General features: G+C 39.4%; 1 protein-coding gene across 4 annotated transcripts in view; it reads left to right on the top strand.

The window, feature by feature from the left end:
• Positions 1-18,190, top strand: part of PFKP (phosphofructokinase, platelet) — a 69,410-nt gene extending 51,220 nt beyond the window's left edge. The window contains exons 14-23 of one of the 4 annotated variants that reach the window (XM_060782539.2): positions 739-809; positions 1,220-1,307; positions 3,026-3,178; positions 6,980-7,132; positions 9,211-9,375; positions 10,901-10,962; positions 11,353-11,464; positions 12,621-12,720; positions 14,291-14,396; positions 17,595-18,190. In XM_060782539.2, the coding sequence (XP_060638522.2) occupies positions 739-809; positions 1,220-1,307; positions 3,026-3,178; positions 6,980-7,132; positions 9,211-9,375; positions 10,901-10,962; positions 11,353-11,464; positions 12,621-12,720; positions 14,291-14,396; positions 17,595-17,733 (1,149 nt within the window). In that variant the 3' untranslated portion in view covers positions 17,734-18,190. Of the gene's footprint in view, positions 1-738; positions 810-1,219; positions 1,308-3,025; positions 3,179-6,979; positions 7,133-9,210; positions 9,376-10,900; positions 10,963-11,352; positions 11,465-12,620; positions 12,721-13,912; positions 14,260-14,290; positions 14,397-17,594 lie in introns of those variants that run through there. The other 3 variants (XM_060782540.2, XM_060782541.2, XM_067470365.1) reach the window with 3 other exon arrangements.
• Positions 18,191-19,022: the final 832 nt, after the last annotated feature.

Raw genomic sequence — 19,022 nt, 5'->3', positions numbered from 1 at the left:
AGACACACAACATATACAGACACACACACACAGGGGCTATTTAACTTTCCAGCTTCGTGAGGTTATGCTTCAAATTCCGGCCACTGGGGGAGCTGTCACTTCACTGTCCACTTGGGTCACCAATGGAGTACTTCCTCATTCTTTTGCACGCTGCTGGACTTACGGCATTGTAAATTAGTTAAATTAGCCTCCCTGCATAACCGGTACCTAAATTTCCTACTTGATAGAAGCAACTGTCTTTCGGGCTGAAAAGGTTGACAGCAAGCTAGACAAATGGTTGGGGGAGTACTCTTCAAACTCATGACCTTTTGGTCAGTAGGGATTTTAATGTAGCTGACTCCCAACCAGCTGTACCACAACCCGGTGCAGGGGATGCCTGGATGCATTTACCATCCTGTGGGAGGCTTCCCTCATGTCCCCACATGGGAAGTTGGGGCTGACAGATGGGGGCTCACCCCATCTCGAAGATTCAAACCACCGACCTTCAGGTCAGCAGTTCAGCCAGCACGAGGGTTTAACCCATTGGGCCACCCCGGAATTAATCTACATTGAAAGAATGAAAAACAGAACTGAAATGGAATTAAATGCTGCAAGTTTCTTGATTTGGAGAGTGAGCATAGTGTAGTGTTTGAAGAAGCTGACTTCCTATCTGCTGTAGAAATGTTCAGTAATGTATATCCTAAAATGTGTCATAGTCACTCAAAATTACTTCAACTTTTTATTTGTTTTAACTTATAGATCAAAGAAATCAGCTGGGGAGATGTTGGAGGTTGGACTGGACAAGGAGGTTCGATTCTGGGCACAAAACGGTAATTTAAATCTTATGGAAGATAAATAAACAGCCTGAGAGCAGCTACCAAGAAGGCCTGCTCACATGACCTCATGAAGATGAACCTGGGATAGTGGTGGAACGGAGAGGAAATCCTTGAAACTTTTGTAGGCTCATACAGTGACATAGATCTACACACCTAACCTGTATTGTGTGCTGTAGATTATGCCCAGCTCTTTGAATGAATGAAGTGGAGTTTCTTTCATTCAGTAACCAGGAAAGTAAACTAAAACAAAACCAAACCAATACAGTATTATATGAAATGTTTATTGTATAATAATGCAAAATGCTGTAAAATATTCATACTTTAAGTACTCAATTAGTCTTTCAAAATGTATCCCAAGTGCATTGTTCAAAGCTCTTTAATATATGTATGTGTGTGTGTTTTAGAACATTGCCTGCAAAGTATATGGAGAAGATTGCAGAACAGATGCGGAATAATAATATCAATGCCCTCCTGGTTATAGGTGGCTTTGAGGTAATATCTCTTGCTTGGTTTCACTTATAAATAAATACTTGTTGGTAAATGAGCTTTGCAAAGTAGTAAGACTTTGTGATTAAAGCTTAATCACACAAGAGTCCCTGCTGGTAAATAGCTCATTGAGACTGATGGTGTTGACTGAGAATGAAGTCATTAGAGATTTGAAATAGCAATCCAACTAAGAAAAGTTGCAGTTCCCATGTTGCAAAGAAAGCCAGGCTATGGAGTAATGTTCTATGCAAGGCAAGTAGAAATTTTACTTGCAAATTGTGGTTGCAAATACACATTATCATTAGATTCTCAGCATCATATTAATACACCTCTAACAGGTGTATAAACGGAGCCCCCGGTGGCGCAGTGGGTTAAACCCCTGTGCCGGCAGAACTGAAGACCAACAGATTGCAGGTTCGAATCTGGGGAGAGGCGGATGAGCTCCCTCTACCAGCTCCAGCTCCTCATGCGGGGACATGAGAGAAGCTTCCCACAAGGATGATAAAAACATCAAATCATCCGGACGTCCCCTGGGCAACGTCCTTACAGACGGCCAATTCTCTCACACCAGAAGTGACGCAGTTTCTCAAGTCGCTCCTGACATGACAAAAAAACAAAAACAAAAAACCTCTAACAGGAACAAAATGACCTGATGACTTCAGATTTCCTCTTTCCATCTCATTTCTGTTCTGAAACTTACATATCATTGCCTGTAAACATTAGCACTCAGTATCCCAGGGAGAGTAAAGGAATCCTTAGGAGGCAATAGTCAAAGTCTCATTGTTGCTCTTGACCAATACAGTAGTTGACTCAGGGCCCTTCCACACAGCCATATAACCCAGAATATCAAGGCAGATAATCCACAATATCTGCTTTGAACTGAGTCCACACTACCATATAACCCAATTCAAAGCAGATAATATGTGATTTTAGACACTTGTGTGGGAGGGACCTCAGAGAGTCTACCTAGGACTAACCAAACATGGGCAACATATTTGATTTATCATTTTAAGCATTACTATACTTTTTAAAGCCAAAGTCCTGGTCAGGAATTCAAATTCCTTGTAATAATATGAGTTCCGTAACTTTATTCTTTCACCACAGGAGACTTATTAATAAGGAACAATGTGATACCTGTAGGAAAAAAAAAAACGTTAAGGGCAATGTAATCCCTGTAACAACATAATTTATTTTTGTGCTGTAAATTGTTATGATCTGTATAAAGGTATGTTTAAAAGTACTTAGAGTAACAGTTGATGTTAAGAGATATTTTGCTTGTCTCTGTCTTATGCATTGTGATATTCTGTATGAGGTCTTCCCTAGTGTCTCTGTGTGGCTGGAGTCAAACAGTATTTTTAATAGCATCGGACATGGTTTGAGAGTGGCTTTCTTTCCCAAGGTGTATATGGTTTTGTTCTGTCATGCTCTCTGGTCAAAGAGGATTTTGAAATAATGCAAAAAGGTCATAATTCCTAGAATCCTCTAGCTATCTGGCCAGGGAATTCTGGGAGCTGTAGTCTTAACCCTATGTTTTAAAATGAGCAGCAAAGTCTTTCAAATCACTTTTGACTGTCTGAATTAGAAAACCCCCAACCATGTGTCTCATACGTGTCTGTGTTATAGTCACTGAATCTCCCTGCCATATCCCAACCCATATTGCTATAACTCAAGCTTATTTTTATCCCCCTTCTCATTCTGCCTACATTACGATGGGTACCCATTAGGCCTACCTGGGACTTTTGGAACTCTCTGCTGCCCGGGAGAAATATGACGAGTTCTGTATTCCCATGGTTATGGTTCCTGCAACCGTATCCAACAATGTACCGGGTTCTGATTTCAGCATTGGTGCAGATACTGCTCTGAACACTATCACTGATGTAAGTCTCTCTTTTCTCATGTGCATGTACACTAACATAGCCTCTTTAACGCAGCTAGCGATGGAGATTTTCTTGGACCAGAACATCAGGAAACGTGATTGCAGCAGGAACTAGATATAAATACATTTATGTTTAGGAGCATAGTGTATAAATACATTTAGGAGCATAGTGTCTAGATCTAGGGAAGTCATGCTACCCCTCTATTCTGCTTTGGTTAGACCACACCTGGAATATTGTGTCCAATTCTGGGCACCACAATTCAAGAGAGATATTGACAAGCTGGAATGTGTCCAGAGGAGGGCGACTAAAATGATAAAAGGTCTGGAGAACAAGCCCTATGAGGAGCGACTTAAGGAGCTGGGCATGTTTAGCCTGAAGAAGAGAAGGCTGAGAGGGGATATGATAGCCATGTATAAATATGTGAGAGGAAGCCACAGGGAGGAGGGAGCAAGCTTGTTTTCTGCTTCCCTGGAGACTAGGACGCGGAACAATGGCTTCAAACTACAAGAGAGGAGATTCCATCTGAACATGAGGAAGAACTTCCTGATTGTGAAAGCCGTTCAGCAGTGGAACTCTCTAGCCCGGAGTGTGGTGGAGGCTCCTTCTTTGGAAGCTTTTAAGTAGAGGCTGGATGGCCATCTGTCAGGGGTGATTTGAATGCAATATTCCTGCTCTTGGCAGGGGGTTGGACTGGATGGCCCATGAGGTCTCTTCCAACTCTTTGATTCTATGATTCTATGTTCATATGTGTGCATACAGATGGTTGCTTGATCAGACAGTATGTTTCACAAAATGGGAAAGTTGCTTCTTCCTTTATTTGTTTATTTAGGAACCATATATCCCATGTTCACAACAAGGTGGCCTTCAAGGTGGTCAGTAAGTACTATTAAAACAACGAAGAAGAAAATAAGACTGCATGTTAACTATGGATTAAATCACAAATCTAAAACAGAAAACATCAAAAAATAGAAACAGTGGATGGGACAAACCTAGCCTGGTATTTATAAGATAATCATTATGAAGTCAGGTTTAACTTAAGCATCACTCTAGAAAGGTTTCTATTTTCTGTAACCATAGAAAGCACTTGATTTCTATAATATCTGGAATAAACTTGTCTGTGCACCTCATATTAATAACCAATGTGGACTTCCAGTGAAGAAATGGAGCTGTGAGCAGTGTCTCAGCAAGTGGGCTGAAAGCTGAGATGTCCCTAGAGACTTCTCAACCGCATGAAGTCGAGAAATACTTTTTCAGAAAGAAAAAGGACAGACTCAACCCCCTCAAGATTCAAAGGATCTCACCTTCCTCACTGAAACAGGAGTAGAGGAGAGAGGAGGGGGAGTCATCACGCACCCCACCAATGGTATCCAAGGGATCCTGGAAAGTTAATCTACCAGAGATAACAAGTTTGTATGATAAAAAGAATAGATTTTCTAATTATGAAGAGGGCAGCAGAGACAGAGTAAGAAGTGTTAGTTGGAGTTTTCTATTTTCAGTTTCTTAACTTTTCTATCTCCTTTGTTTCAAAACATTGTATACCTACTTTTCTATCCTGTTTTAGATTAGAAAATAAATGTTCTTTTTATTTCTCTTTTTTAACATTATAGAAAGCTTTTAAGTATTACCCAGGAATAGTAAAAGACAAAAATTCTATTCTATATCCATTCTTGTACCATTTCTCATATATTTGCAATAAAAATATATGGAAAAAATAATCCATGTGCCCAGGATTGGAACAGGTGTGGTAGAATTCACCATTTAGGCATGTATTCTTAAAGATTCCTATTAAGTAGAAATTAAAAATATAAATTAAAGCATAGCTGAGAAAAGAGCTGCACAGTTCTTTTTTCCTGCAGGCCCCAAGGAATAGTGTCCATATGTCTCACCATTCCAGATGGTAAACTGTTTTTTAAGCCACTGGTGTCTCCAAGGCATTTCATGGTTTGGCACAGGAAAAGCTTTGAGGGAGGAAACCTGATATTAAATGTTGTAAAATTTCAGAACATTCCCCCAAGCATTTCTAAGCCTGTGGTAGGAGATTCCTGCTCCAGGGATCTTTTTTTAAAGACTATGCAGTTACATATATAACTTTAAAGAAGAGCACCAGTATGGCGTAGTGGTTAGAGAGTTTTACTAGGAATCTGGGTCTTTGCTTAACTGTGGAATCCTAGTAAAACTCTCTAACCACTACGTCATGCTGGCTTTCTTCTTTAAAGGCATGTCAGGCTTGCACGGGGTGAAAATCAGTCCCCACCTGATACAGCTGCCCACCCTTGCAAGACACGTATATAATATTGGTTTCCAGTTCTGGTACAAAAAAATCTCCACCAGTTTTTATTGACATACTAAGGTGAGTAATGCTGCTTTCCATGCTCATTGCTGTCCTTTTCCTCTTCCATGGATTTTCTTGGTTCATTTCTGTGATCTATAATTTTTTGCCTTTTTCTCATCTTTCCTGGCACTCTGCTTAAAATGCAGATAGCACAATGTCTGATTAGATTGTTGATAGTTGTTAGTTACTAGAGCTTTCTAATAGAATACTGACGGCTTATGGACTCATTACCGGAGGGGGTGGGGAGGGGTGTGCAGTGTGATATATTTATTTGCTGCAACCAGGAATGTTCGAATGGTGTTTCACTAATGGAAGCCACATCTCTCTGAAAGACAGGTTAATCACCACTGTTGACCTTCCACTACTGTTTCCAGCTGTGAGGGATATCTTCTGCAGCATGAAGATGGTGGTGTGGAAAGGAAGTTCTAAAAGTGCTGATGTTTTGTCTTGTTCCCAAATATAGTTGATAGTTCTGCTGTAGTGTTTGATGTCATCTGAAATGTACTTGAAATTTTTCCTCTTTCTGACAATGAAATTTTGGTCATGGCTTATTAATGATGGGCAAATATGAATGAATCTAGCACTTTCTTTCCACTGTAGCCAAAATTGCGGCTATGTACTGCTAGTTCCTATGAGGTCGGGTATACTTCAATTCATAAAGCAGCACTCCTAGGACTTGGCATCTTCCAGGATGGAGAGACAGATGTGAAGCTGCCTCTATGGAGTGTTTCACACAATACAAGATTTCATCCTGCATGTGAGGACTCATTTGTGTTGCGCTTGGCTTTGGCATGCTTATGATTGCCCCAAAGCCCGATTTAAAATGGCAGGCTCATTTACATCCCAGCTTTCTTCACAAATGTATATTATGTGTGGAAAGGTCTGGGGCTGCTAAGGATTACAGATTATTGCTGGCTGTCACCTTGTCTCTGGCTGTTAATATCTTCTTTCAGCTATGGACCAGTTTCCATGTTCATTTTAGAAGATGAGAGTTGTGAAGATCTGGATCATCTTCAATCACTTGGTGTTTTTTCTTCAGTTTTCAGTGTGCCACAGGAGAACAGCCATTTTCCAGTCATTACTGTCTTTAACTAAGGCCCCTTCTACACTGTCATATATCCAAATTACCAAATCATATGATCTGTATTTTTATAGTGTAGAAGGAGCCTTTGATCTCTCTCCTTTGATCTCTCTGTTTTTCCACATTTTGCTTGTTTCACCCTTCTACTAACTCTGGTTGTCTTTCTTCTGCACCAATGCAAATCCAGCAAGCCATTGCAGGCTCCCATGAGGAAAAACTGAATCTTAAAATATTTACTATTGAAGGGTTTTGTTTCTTTTTTTCTTTGCTGCTGCAAATCCAGACTTTCCATTGCCACACACAGGGAGCCACTAGCTGAATGCCTCATGATTTCACAAAGTTGGGGCACCGAGCGCCTTGCTTACCATTCCTTGTACCACTGCTTTAGGCTTTTGAGAGCTGTGTGCTGTTAGCTGAAGCCCGAGCCCGCTTTGAGGAGTTTTGCATTCCTATCTGCATAGTGCCTGCTACTATTAGCAACAATGTGCCTGGCACCGACTTGAGTATTGGTGCTGACACTTCCTTGAATGCCATTGTCGAGGTAAGATTGCAAAAGTTTCAGTGTTGGTCTAGATTTTGAGCCTGAGAGCCAGAAAGAGAAGGATCATCTTTGGATGTCTTGTGTCCATTAATTTCAGGAGCTAGGTATGAATCAAAATGATGGCCTCCAATTATAAGGATCCTCTGAAATTCCTGAAATTTAATCCAGAACCTAATGCCATATCAGAACGGATTACAAATTGGGTGCCACTGTACCATATGTAGTGGGCTAGAACAAGCATAGAACAACAAGACTGGCACACACATAAGAAACCCACAATGGAGAAGTTATTTTAGGGAACCACAACATCTACTGTATGTGCTGCCTGAGAGTATTTGAGAGTCACAGTTCAGAAAGGAACTTTTTAAATTCCTAGGCAAAGGCCAAGTTATACCCATATTGGTATCTGGTTCAGGTAGTTCCCTTGGTTTTTCCTTTAATCACTTAAGGTAATTGGGATTTTAAAATGCCAGAATGAACACTGGCGATTTTTTAATTAAAAAATCTGGAGATGGAAATATCAAAAGGATACATTGGAAATACATTTTTTTTTTGGGTGCAGAAGTGCTACCCTAGCACCAGTTTCTCTTCTGATAGAATAGGAAACATACACCACCTTCGACACAGATCTTTAACATAAGCTGTAATTGAGTTCAAATCTTTGAAAATTAGCCAGTGGATTATATAAGAAAATGACTTACATTTTGACTTGCTCCTCCGTTTAAAAAAAAGGGGGTACAGTCTAAGGAATTTCCTACTCCTCCCTCCTTTGAAATTTAGGTCACTTTTGCAAGATTGTGGGTGCACATCTTGACTTGTATCTCATGGATAGAAACAAGGAATTCCTTTTTTGTCCTCCAAAGGAGAGTCTTTGAACAGCAGACTGCAAAAGCATGTCTTTTGTGTAAAATATACTGATTGATGTGTATTTTTGTACAATAAGGATTTAATATGACCAGAAATATTTCACAAAAAAAGTATCCAAATGTGAAAAAAAAATCACAGCAGTTGACTAACAGCACTTTCTTATTAAGGACAAGAAAACTGTGAGTATTTGTCACATCCCTTAAAGGAAGATAATTGTCTTCCATACATTGATGCTCCATGTATCACTACCTCTGAGGATGCTTGCCATAGATGCAGGCGAAACGTCAGGAGAGAATGCCTCTAGACCATGGCCATATAGGCCAAAAAAACCTACAACAACCCAGTGATTCCGGCCATGAAAGCCTTCGACAATACATTGATGCTCCATATTTATATCCTGTCTTGATCATTATTAACCAGTTGTAAAATTCATTTCCCTCCAGCCCTGTAGCCAGGGGGAGGGAGGTTAGGGGTTCAACCCCCTCCCCCGAATATTTTCAGGTTAAAAAAACAACTTTTTTTTGCTATTTTTGGCCTTACTAACCTTGTATACCTTGTATCTTATATCTTTTATGGAGCAATAAGGGTCTTTAAACTGCATTAAAAATGTTGTTGTGTTATCAAACTACTCTTCATGATTTGCTAAAAAAGTTTCCCCCCCCCCCCCCGATTTTTTTTTCTGGCTAGGGCCTTTTTCCCTTCATTGCAAACATATGTCTGAGGCCGCTTTCAAGCATGATCTTGAAATATCAAAGAGCTTTCTTGTCTAGGATTCTCAAAAGGCTGGGACTAGACCACCACTGAAATAATTTGAGTTGATTGTTTATATTTTATTGTGTCTCCTGGTGACATTATTTTGTATGGTGTGATTGACCTCAGCCATTAACATTTGATGAGAAACGAAATGTGTGATTCTATTTTAAAACGGATCCCAGACACCTAGGAATCAATAACAGTTTTGGAATTCTGTTTCTAGCACCATGCTAGAAATTTCAATTGAAAAAAATGTGCCAAGATCCACATCACTCATATCATGGGTAAGAGATGGAACATTTCAGATGACAACTGAAAAGGCAGGAAAAGAAATGATGTTATCGAGAGAATTCTTTTTCGTTTTCATGGTGCATGATACCCTGGTAGCAATGAAACATCACCTTTCAGAGGGGTTACATCTTTAGTTTGGAAGTTGCTAATAAGCCATCTTTTGCTAGACCTGCGACCGAATCAAACTCTCTGCAAGTGGGACAAAGCGCCGAGTGTTCATCATTGAGACTATGGGTGGCTACTGCGGTTACTTGGCCAACATGGGGGCCCTTGCGGCTGGTGCTGATGCTGCATACATCTTTGAAGAGAAGTTTGATATTCGGGAGCTCCAGGTGGGTAGAATCTTTTATCTACATTTTATCTACCCATATGTCAATTTAAAATCACATTTAGGTGCAAACCTACCAACCTATGTTTCCGTGATGTTTTAGCACTGTCCAGTTTATAGCATTGCATTTTCATGGAATCATGAAATTGGAGAAGATCACAACAGCTATCCATACCATCTCCCTGCCATGCAGGAAATTATAGGTGATGAACTATTAAGTAAATTCTACCTGTTCTGATCTGTTCTGATTCACATGTGCACAGTATCATTTAACGATATAGATATCAAGCCATGTGTATGTGTGAAACTGCCCAAAGGGAAAATACACTTAAAAACAATCAACACTGACAAAATTACCACCTGTTGGCTGCAAAAGGCCATCCTACTCAGATCTGCACACATTATTTGCTGATATATCACACAGTCCTAGACACTTGGGAAGCCAGCATAGTGATCTTGTTTGCTGTGTGCTAATCTTGTTGTGTATCATATAATAACAACAACAACAATATGAGGATTTAAAGATCGAACTGCAAAGACTCTGACACAAGCCAGTAAAGGTGGTCCCAGTGGTGATGGGCACACTAGACGCAGTGCCTAAAGACCTTGATCTGCACTTAAACACAGTCAGCGCTGACAAAATTGCCATCTGCCAGATGCAGAAAGCCACCTTACTGGGATCTGCACTCATTGTTCGCCGATACATTACACGGTCCTAGACACTTAGGAAGTATTGTTGTGTTTCAAATAATAATAATAATAATAATAATAATAATAATAATAATAATAATAATACAATATTTGTTACCCACCTCTTCTCATGGCAGGGTGCAACACAGGGAGAGGAAAGCGCAATTAGATTGCCACTAACAGTATTAATAATGAAATTGTTTGTTCAAAACTATCAGGATTTATCAATTGCCTATAACTTTGAGGTTGTTAAAGGCTCCTCACTAAACTAAAAACCCCAGAATTCTGCAGGAGGCAGAAACTGCATTTTAAGTGGATTTTTCTCTCTAGTGTGATGAAGTAGTGAATGTTTCTTATGTACAGTACTCTTTGATCCTAGCAGTTTCCCCTCATTTCCACAAGATGGAGTGCTTATACTATTGACAATGTTGCCCCATTCTGTAATGCTTACAAAATAGTAGTGCTTGTTAGGAGCTCACTTTTTTGTAGTAGTAGAGTTTGGAAAGGATGGGTTTGCATTGTGATGCACTAATTTAATCCAGTTTCCTTATGGCCTAGAGAATTTAAAACATACTGTGACATTTATGCATTCTCTCTCTCTCTCTCTCTCTCTCCCCCCCCCCTTCCCAAACAAATTTCCACTATCTAAAATTCCAAGTGAGAATTTGGTGCTACATCTTTGGTTTGTAGTTGGTACCACAAATTTATGGAAGGCCTGGAATCTGGCAATAGCAATACACAGGGATAAGAACATCAATCCTGTCCTGCTTTAGGACTCCTTTGACATTAGCAATAGGCAATTTTACCTGCTTTGAAAACAGTTTTATATTTTTCCATAGGCCAATGTGGAACATTTAACTGAAAAGATGAAAACCGGTATTCAGCGTGGTTTGGTGCTGAGGTAAGCTGATATTTCATTGTCTTGAATTGTAAAATCAAGGAATGTTGCAGTGGTTATAATGCTTTTGCAGGCAGGAAGGAAGAATCGTTGTAAATATATAAATATTGGGAGAAAGGAAGGCCATCATTCCTAGTGAAAGGAAAACAAAGACAATGTTGTCTAGGACATGTGAAGCAAGCCTAGATAAGACCTGCCTCAAGTCTCATAAGATGAGGACCTCTCAAGAAAGATCAAGCATCCTGCAAGATCTCCAATCTCATAGAATATGGCCAATGCTTAATTGATGCACCATTTGGGAAGTCTGTTCTGTATTAACTGAATTTCTTATGTAAAAAAAAAAAACTAGATATAAATGATCAATAAATCTTTTTAAAATGTTATGTTGTACAGGAATGAAAACAGCAGCGAGAATTACACAACAGACTTCATTTACCAGCTGTATTCTGAAGAAGGGAAAGGAGTATTTGACTGCAGAAAGAATGTACTGGGTCACATGCAGCAGGTAGGTCGGAATTTGAAATTCTTTGGATTGCTCAAACTGTTTAGGTAGAACTGAACCCTGTTCTGCAATTTCTGTAAAAGGATTAATAATTATTTATGTAGGAGCAATGCCGGAATCTGCATAACAAACCCCTTATCCATGGATTTGATGTCCATGGTTTCACTTATTCATAGTCTAAAAACATTTCCCACTCAAAGTGTTTGTGGCCTCTCTAAGTCCTCCAGTACCATTCTATGATATACTTCTGGACCAAATATAATCAAAAGGTAGGGTTTGCTATTATCAAATTTCAGGTATCCACAGGGAATCTTGAAATACATCCCCATGTACATTGGAGTCATTCTGTATATTGAGTTAAATGGCACTGTCACATAGTATAAGAAAGTGTCATAAGTAAAACAACCTGATCCAGCTAAAGAGAATAGTGTAGAAGTAATTTTCCCCCTTCGTGTTCATTTTAATACTGAGCAGTCTAGATCAGTAGTTCCCAAAACATGTTTTTAGGATTCTGCAGAAGCATTGTGGGTGTTCTATGAAAAGTCTTTAAAATCTTTTTAAAAATCAGTTTTAAAACTTCTTGCCAGTGTATAAAGATCATGCTTTAAAAACGAAATTTGACTCTGTGCCACTGACTGATTATTGCATAGGACTGATAGACTTAATACCTTTCAGTAAGTGGAAAGGCTATCCAAGCAGTGCTCCCCTTCATGTCCACCTGTTGATGCAAATCACTTTTTAGTTTATGTGTACACCAAATTTGTTTGCACCAAAAACAAGTTTAGGAGTAAGTTAGATGCTGCCCTGGATTTAAATATTCAGCTGTAGGACATAAAGCTCAATTTCAAGATTATTCTAAGTACAAAAATGAAATAATTTCAGGAAGAACATTGTGGGTGCACCATGCTTAGGGATAGAGCTAGGGTTTCATGGGGGGGTGGAGGGAGGTCAATCTCTTTAAAGCTTCCATGATCTGAAAGGTTTTGGAACTGCTGGTCTAGATACACCTTCCCTTGCTGAACTATTACTTGTTGGCCTGACTGTGTCTCCATTTTGTGCCTAAATGTATGCCAGTCAATCCTGTGCATGCTTTGCAATTAGTATTACCTAGCTTATTTCTTCAAAATATTAAACTTCTGCTCACTTTTGAATGTTTTAGGGTGGTGCTCCTTCTCCATTTGATAGAAACTTTGGCACAAAAATTTCAGCCAAAGCCGTGTTGTGGCTCTCAAAGAAACTCAAGGACTCCTATCGAAGAGGTGAGAAAATATCAAGGTCATGTTTCGTAATATTAACTTGTTCAGAACACTAATTGCTGCCTGTTGTGGGAAACTGAGTATCCTGTGAAACATTGTTTTGTAGTCAATTGTATGTCTGTAGTGCTTCCATACCAATCTGAATGTTTCTTTCTTGGAACATTCCACTCCCATCATTCCTAGATGTAGTTGTGGGAAATAGAGTGGCGTAACCTCAAGCCTAAGCATTTCCCAGCCTCCATTTACATTACAAGGATGGGTTAGATTGATTCCCCACCCTCCCTGGATGTTTGAACTTCTAAGAATCAAACCCCCCAACAATTGCCAATTATATGGGATTGTTGGAGCTGTTTATTTAATTGTATATTGTTTTTAAGGCATTGAATTATTACCTTTGTTGTAAGCCGCCTTGAATCCCCTTTGGGGTTGAGAAAGGCTGGATATAAATATAGTAAATAAAGTGTTTGGAGGACTAAAAGCTCTCCATCATTCATAAAGCACCAGTTACTGGGACTGCAGATATGTATGTTAGAAGGAATCCTTTGGTTGCCAATTCAGGATACTCCCTGGCTTACATTAGTGGAGTATTTGAGACGAATGAGACATCCATGCACATTATCTCACTGCTGTATCAAGCTAAGAAGTTGAGAAACTGCTTTTCTGGACTATAATTCTCAGAATCCCCCAATGTTTTGGGAGTTGTTCTCCAGAAATGTATTTTTCTAAGTTTCCGAAAAGCACCTAGCCATTCCTAAAAAGCAAAATGAACAAACCGAAAACAAACGCAAGCCATAGGTGCCCCCATGGGTCCTTCCAATTACTCTGCTCTACAATCATTTCAGCAAAACAAAGTCTACCATATGGGGCAAGCTTGCTTACATGATGTAAGATCCACCAAATTTTGATTCGCTCCTGAGTAAATGTACATAGAAGCAAGTTGCTAATGTTATAGAAAATAATAAGACAAATTGCAGAAATTCAGTCTTGGAAGTTGGTAACACTTGTTTCTTATGTTCACAGAGTTAGATTCATCAGGGTTGCTGAATTTTTCTTATGTCCGAATCCTAGGCCATTGCTAAAAATGTATTAAGCTTCCTACTAAAGTGGTAGATAATATCGAGAAAATCAGCCTATTGTAGTTACAAGTATTTTTCCTTTCTTGTTTTTTTTTTCTTGGTGGCTGCATGGATCGCAGATGAAGGTAATGTGTTATGTTATTTTGCAGTTTTATCAGCTCCCAGTTGGACTTACAGAAAACTCTAATTCAGATTTATTTCTTTTAAAAAGAAAACTAACCTGGAACAATTATGTTGCCAGTTACTCAAACATCCCTCATTTTCCCTTTCAAATACCAAGTCAAAAACTGAACCTTAATCCCTCTTCATCACTAATTCACATCATGTTCGTCACTGTGAAATTTTAGTGACCAAATCAGCTTAAACACCCAATAAGGAATTATTAAACGTTTTCCCCTCCTAGAGTATTCCTGGCTTGAGCCATCGAACTATGTATGTATACATAAAACTAGAAGTGTTTTCCCCTCTCCTCCTTCCCTACTTTTTCTTCTTTAAAGGGAGAGTATTTGCCAACACGGATGATTCTGTCTGTCTCCTGGGTATGCGCCGAAGGAACCTGATATTCCAGCCTGTGAATGAACTGAAGGATGAAACAGATTTTGAGTATGTAAAAAAATACAAAAATACTAATGTAATGGGACAGAGAGAAAAAAATCACCAATGTAACATGGCCTGAAGGCTATCAATGGTATTGTTCAGTATCTCTGAGAACAGTGCTCTAAAGCAATTCTCAACCTGGGGGTCGGAACCCTGAAAGGGGGGGGGGGTCTCAAGGGTATGTGAAAGAGATCGCCAAAGACTATCAGAAAACATAGTATTTTCTGTTGGTCATAGGGGTTCTGTGTGGGAAGTTTGACCCAATTCTATCATTGGTGGGGGTCAGAATGCTCTTTCATTGTAGGTGAACTATAATTCCCAGCAATTACAACTCCCAAATGTCAAGTCTATTTCCCCCAAACTCCACTAGTGTTCACATTTGGGAATATTGAGTTTTTGTGCCAAGTTTGGTCTTGATCCACCATTGTTTGAGTCCACAGTATCTCTAGATGTAAGTGAACTACAACTCCAAAACTCAAGATCTATGCCCACCAAATTCTTCCAGTATTTTCTGTTGGTCATGGGAGTTCTATGTGCCATTGCTGGTGGAGTTCAGAATGCTCTTTGGTTGTAGGTGAATTATAAATCCCAGCAACTACAACCCAAATGACAACATCAATCCTCCCCCAACCCCACCAGTATTCAACTTTGGATGTATGGTGTATTTGTGCCAAATTTAGTCCAGTGAATGAAAATACATGGTGCATAACAGTAGCAAAATTACAGTTATGAAAGTAGCAATGAAAATAATGTGGAACTGTATTAAGTTCCACAACATGAGGAACTGTATTAAAGGGTCGTGGCATTAGGAAAGTTGAGAACCACTTCTTTATAGAGACATAGTTTTCCAGACTTTTGCTGGATTCCCATTTTGCCAGTGTTGCCTGAAAGAATGGGATGCTGGGAGTAGAAGTATAAAAAATTAAGGATGGCCTCTGGGTTCTTTGTTGCTGCACTTAACTATTTTCTCTTTAAACTTGAGATAATAAAACTACTGGGACCTGAATCTGCCTGAAAAGCCTGCAATCCAAGCAGTAATGATACCTTCTTTTTGTAGTCTCTCGCCTTCTACGTTTGCTCATTATTAGTGCCAGTTCTCTCAAAAGCACTTCTAGTTTAGCCATGCTTCAGTGAAATCAGCTCTGTGCATGAGGGTTTTGCATGAACAGTTCCCTTGCCAGATGAAATTTTTCTGGCAAAATGTAATGGAGAGTTATTTACATACAAGAAACCCATGTGTACCAAAACTGTAAGGCACACTAGAACAGTGTTTTTCAACCTTCCTAATGCTGCGACCCCTAAATACAGCTCCTCCTGTTGTGGTGACCCCCAACCATAAAATTATTTTCATTGCTACTTTGTAACTATAATTTTGCTACTGTTATGAATCATATTGTAAATATCTGATATGCAGGGTGTATTTTCATTCACTGGACCAAATTTGGCACAAATACCCAATACACCCAAATTAGAATACTGATGGGGTTGGACAGGGATTGATTTTGTCATTTGGGAGTTGTAGTTGCTGGCATTTATAGTTCACCTACAATCAGAGTATTCTGAACTCCACCAACGATGGAATTGAACCAGACTTGGCACACAGACTCCCATGACCAACAGAAAATACTGGAAGGGTTTGGTGGGCATTAACCTTGAGTTTTGGCTTTTGGTAGGATTCGCTGTCTGTTTCCAAAAAGGAAGAGAACAGGCAGAGAGTTCTTCAGCTTTCCCTGCCAAAGGGGGTTCCTAAGACCATCAGAAATATGTTTTCTGATTATCTTTGGTGACCTGTCTGAAACCTCCTTTGTGATCCCCCTCAGGGGTCCCAAAACCCCAGGCTGAGAAACACTGCACTAGAAAAACCCTTGTTCTTTAAGACAATAGCTCTTTTTATATCTTGAAAGGTACTGAGTTTAGAGCTCTGGGAATCCCAGGTAAGGTTTATACCTTAAGGGAGCTAGTACTGCTGGGAATGCATCTACTTGCCACATCATTGAGCCTTTTGAGAGTGATGGCTGGTCATATTTGAGCAGACATACCAATGATATCTGAAACCACCACAAGGTACAGTCAACATGTCTAGCTTCCTGCCTGTGAAGAAATTAGCTTTGATTTTCATATAAGGAAGGAATGAACTTGCACATGGCTTGCACATGGTTCAGTTTAATAGCATGTTGCTGAAATTCAGTCAGCCCTCTATATTCACCGGGGTTAGGGGCACAAGACACCCATAAAAGTAAAACATTAAAGAGAATACCTCTTTAGAAATCACTAGAGACCTAATCACACTAGAGAATAAATCCACTTTAAATCTGGTTTCTGCCTCCTGCAGAATTCTGGGGTTTGTAATTAAGGGAGGAACCTTTTACAGCCTCCCTCAACTACAAACCCCAGAATTCTGCAGGAGAAACCAGATTTAAAGTGGATTCATTATCTAGTGTGATGAGGTCCTAGGATTTCCAGCATGACTTGTGGTCAACTTCTTCTGGAGAAGTGTTCTCTCTAGGTCCTTCAACATGACTTTAAGATCAGCCTCTGGAGGAAGGTGACCAGAGTTGCACTAGATTGCTAGCGAGAACAATCCATGTTCTCTACAGAATGAAGCACATTTTGGTGTCTGAGTTGTTAGACCTGTTTCTGGGTATATTTGATCTACTGATTCCAAAAATGGCACATTTTCCCCTATCAGCTTGTTTTTGAGATACAGAACATATGCCATATTCCACTCTTCACTGTGCTTGGCCATAAAAATCAGGATATATTACATCAATCTATTTTAAGCATGAAGAAAACATATTGTAAAAGTTTAAAGTGTGCATGTAAATCTACTTACAATATTTCATACCAAAAGCACAGCTTTATGATACAAATTTTCCAGTCATTCGACACACCCTATCTAAGAAACAAGAGGTGATGCAGTCTATCCAATGCAATTTTCTGAATCAGCACCTCTAATAACCCCAGGAAGAGGCCTAAAAGCCAATGCACCAAGAATGTTTTATTGTTGTTGTGGTATGGACTCAAAGCTGCAAACATGGAAGCCAACCTTATAAATTAGCTACTCCTAGATGCAGGGTATAGACAGAATCTGACCCTCAACTTAACTGAGCTGCTCCATGAATGTACGTGAGCTAGTCTGACGTGTAACTGTATTATAAGTTTGAATATCGATGTCTAATGGCATTTCTCTCCAATGGTCAACAGGCACCGAATTCCCAAGGAACAATGGTGGCTGAAGTTACGTCCTCTGATGAAAATTCTGGCCAAGTACAAGACCAGCTACGACATTTCAGATTCAGGCCAGTTAGAGCATGTGCATAGACCGAAACCTGTAGAAGCCTGAGGTGACGATCCCAAGACACCGTACTGTTCAACGTTGTAATAGCTCTCTCCATTGTGTGTCAACAATGCTTTAGAATGTTTGTTACAGCTTGTTTGTAACATCTAAGTTATTGTGCCAGCACTTTATGTGGAAAACAAAACAAAACAAGCAGCCATCACAGAACTCCTCTACCTGATGCTATCTTAGGTTCCTCAACAATAAAAACAAACACACCACAGGAAAACCCTAGCGCCTAATGTTAACAAAGACTACCCCACTTACCAATGTGTTCCTTACTGGTAACCTGTCTAAAAACTGGTTCTATGCACTCTGTGTGATGTTCTTCATCTCTTTGCACTTTTACCAGATAGTGTTTACACTCCAGAGTATATTATAAAGAGGCTTAGTTTTGTGTCATACAAAAAAAAGGAAACTTCTATATGCTCCTGCTGAAATAAAATACTATATTACAAATAAAGTTGGGAGTGATTTTTTTTGTTTTGCTTTAATGTGGGAAAGAAAAAGGTACATTGTACCACACATGGTGGACTTGCAGCAAAGTAAACAATTACTGGAAACAGATAAATATATTACAGATATGCTGATAATTGACAAAATAACTGTATTATTAAGAGGGAAGTGATTTATTTTACACAGTTTTATACTTTTGGTAAGGGTACCAGATCCCCTTCTCATCTTGGAAGCTAAACAAGGTCAATCCTGGTTTGTACTTGGATGGGAGATAGTAAATGAATACTTGTCTAAGGAATTGGAAAAACTATTTTGAGTTTTCCTTGCTTAAGAAAAATCTATAAAATACATGAGGTCACTAAAAGTCAGCAAGTGACACACAGGCCAGGGCCAGCGTCATTTCTCCTTTCCTCCTCCCATTAGTTCAGAAGTGCATGTCATTGTGACTGCAAATCCCATCAACTTTTACTATTGCAAATGCTGAGAGAAATGCAGCCCATTGAAAGCTGCCTTTCTCCTGTCCTAGTTCAATATTATTGTTTAAAGGCACTGCATTCTTCCAAAGTAGACACTACTAATATGTAGAAATATTGTATTCTTTACTGCGAAGATGCAGCTAGGATAGACTAAAGACACCTTCTAGTCCATTTGCTGTAATAACACTGACTGAATCATAGAATCATGCCAATTTAGAGTTAGAAGAGATCTCGTGGGCCATCCAGTCCAACCCACTGACAAGAAGCAGGAACATCGTATTCAAAGCAGCACCGACAGATGGCCATCTAGCCTCTGTTTAAAAGCCTCCAAAGGAGTATCTTCCACCACAGTCCAGGACAGAG

This window comes from Anolis sagrei, chromosome 6 (assembly GCF_037176765.1).
Source record: "Anolis sagrei isolate rAnoSag1 chromosome 6, rAnoSag1.mat, whole genome shotgun sequence".
Lineage (NCBI taxonomy): Eukaryota > Metazoa > Chordata > Lepidosauria > Squamata > Dactyloidae > Anolis > Anolis sagrei.
This window is presented reverse-complemented; position numbering and strand designations above follow the sequence as displayed.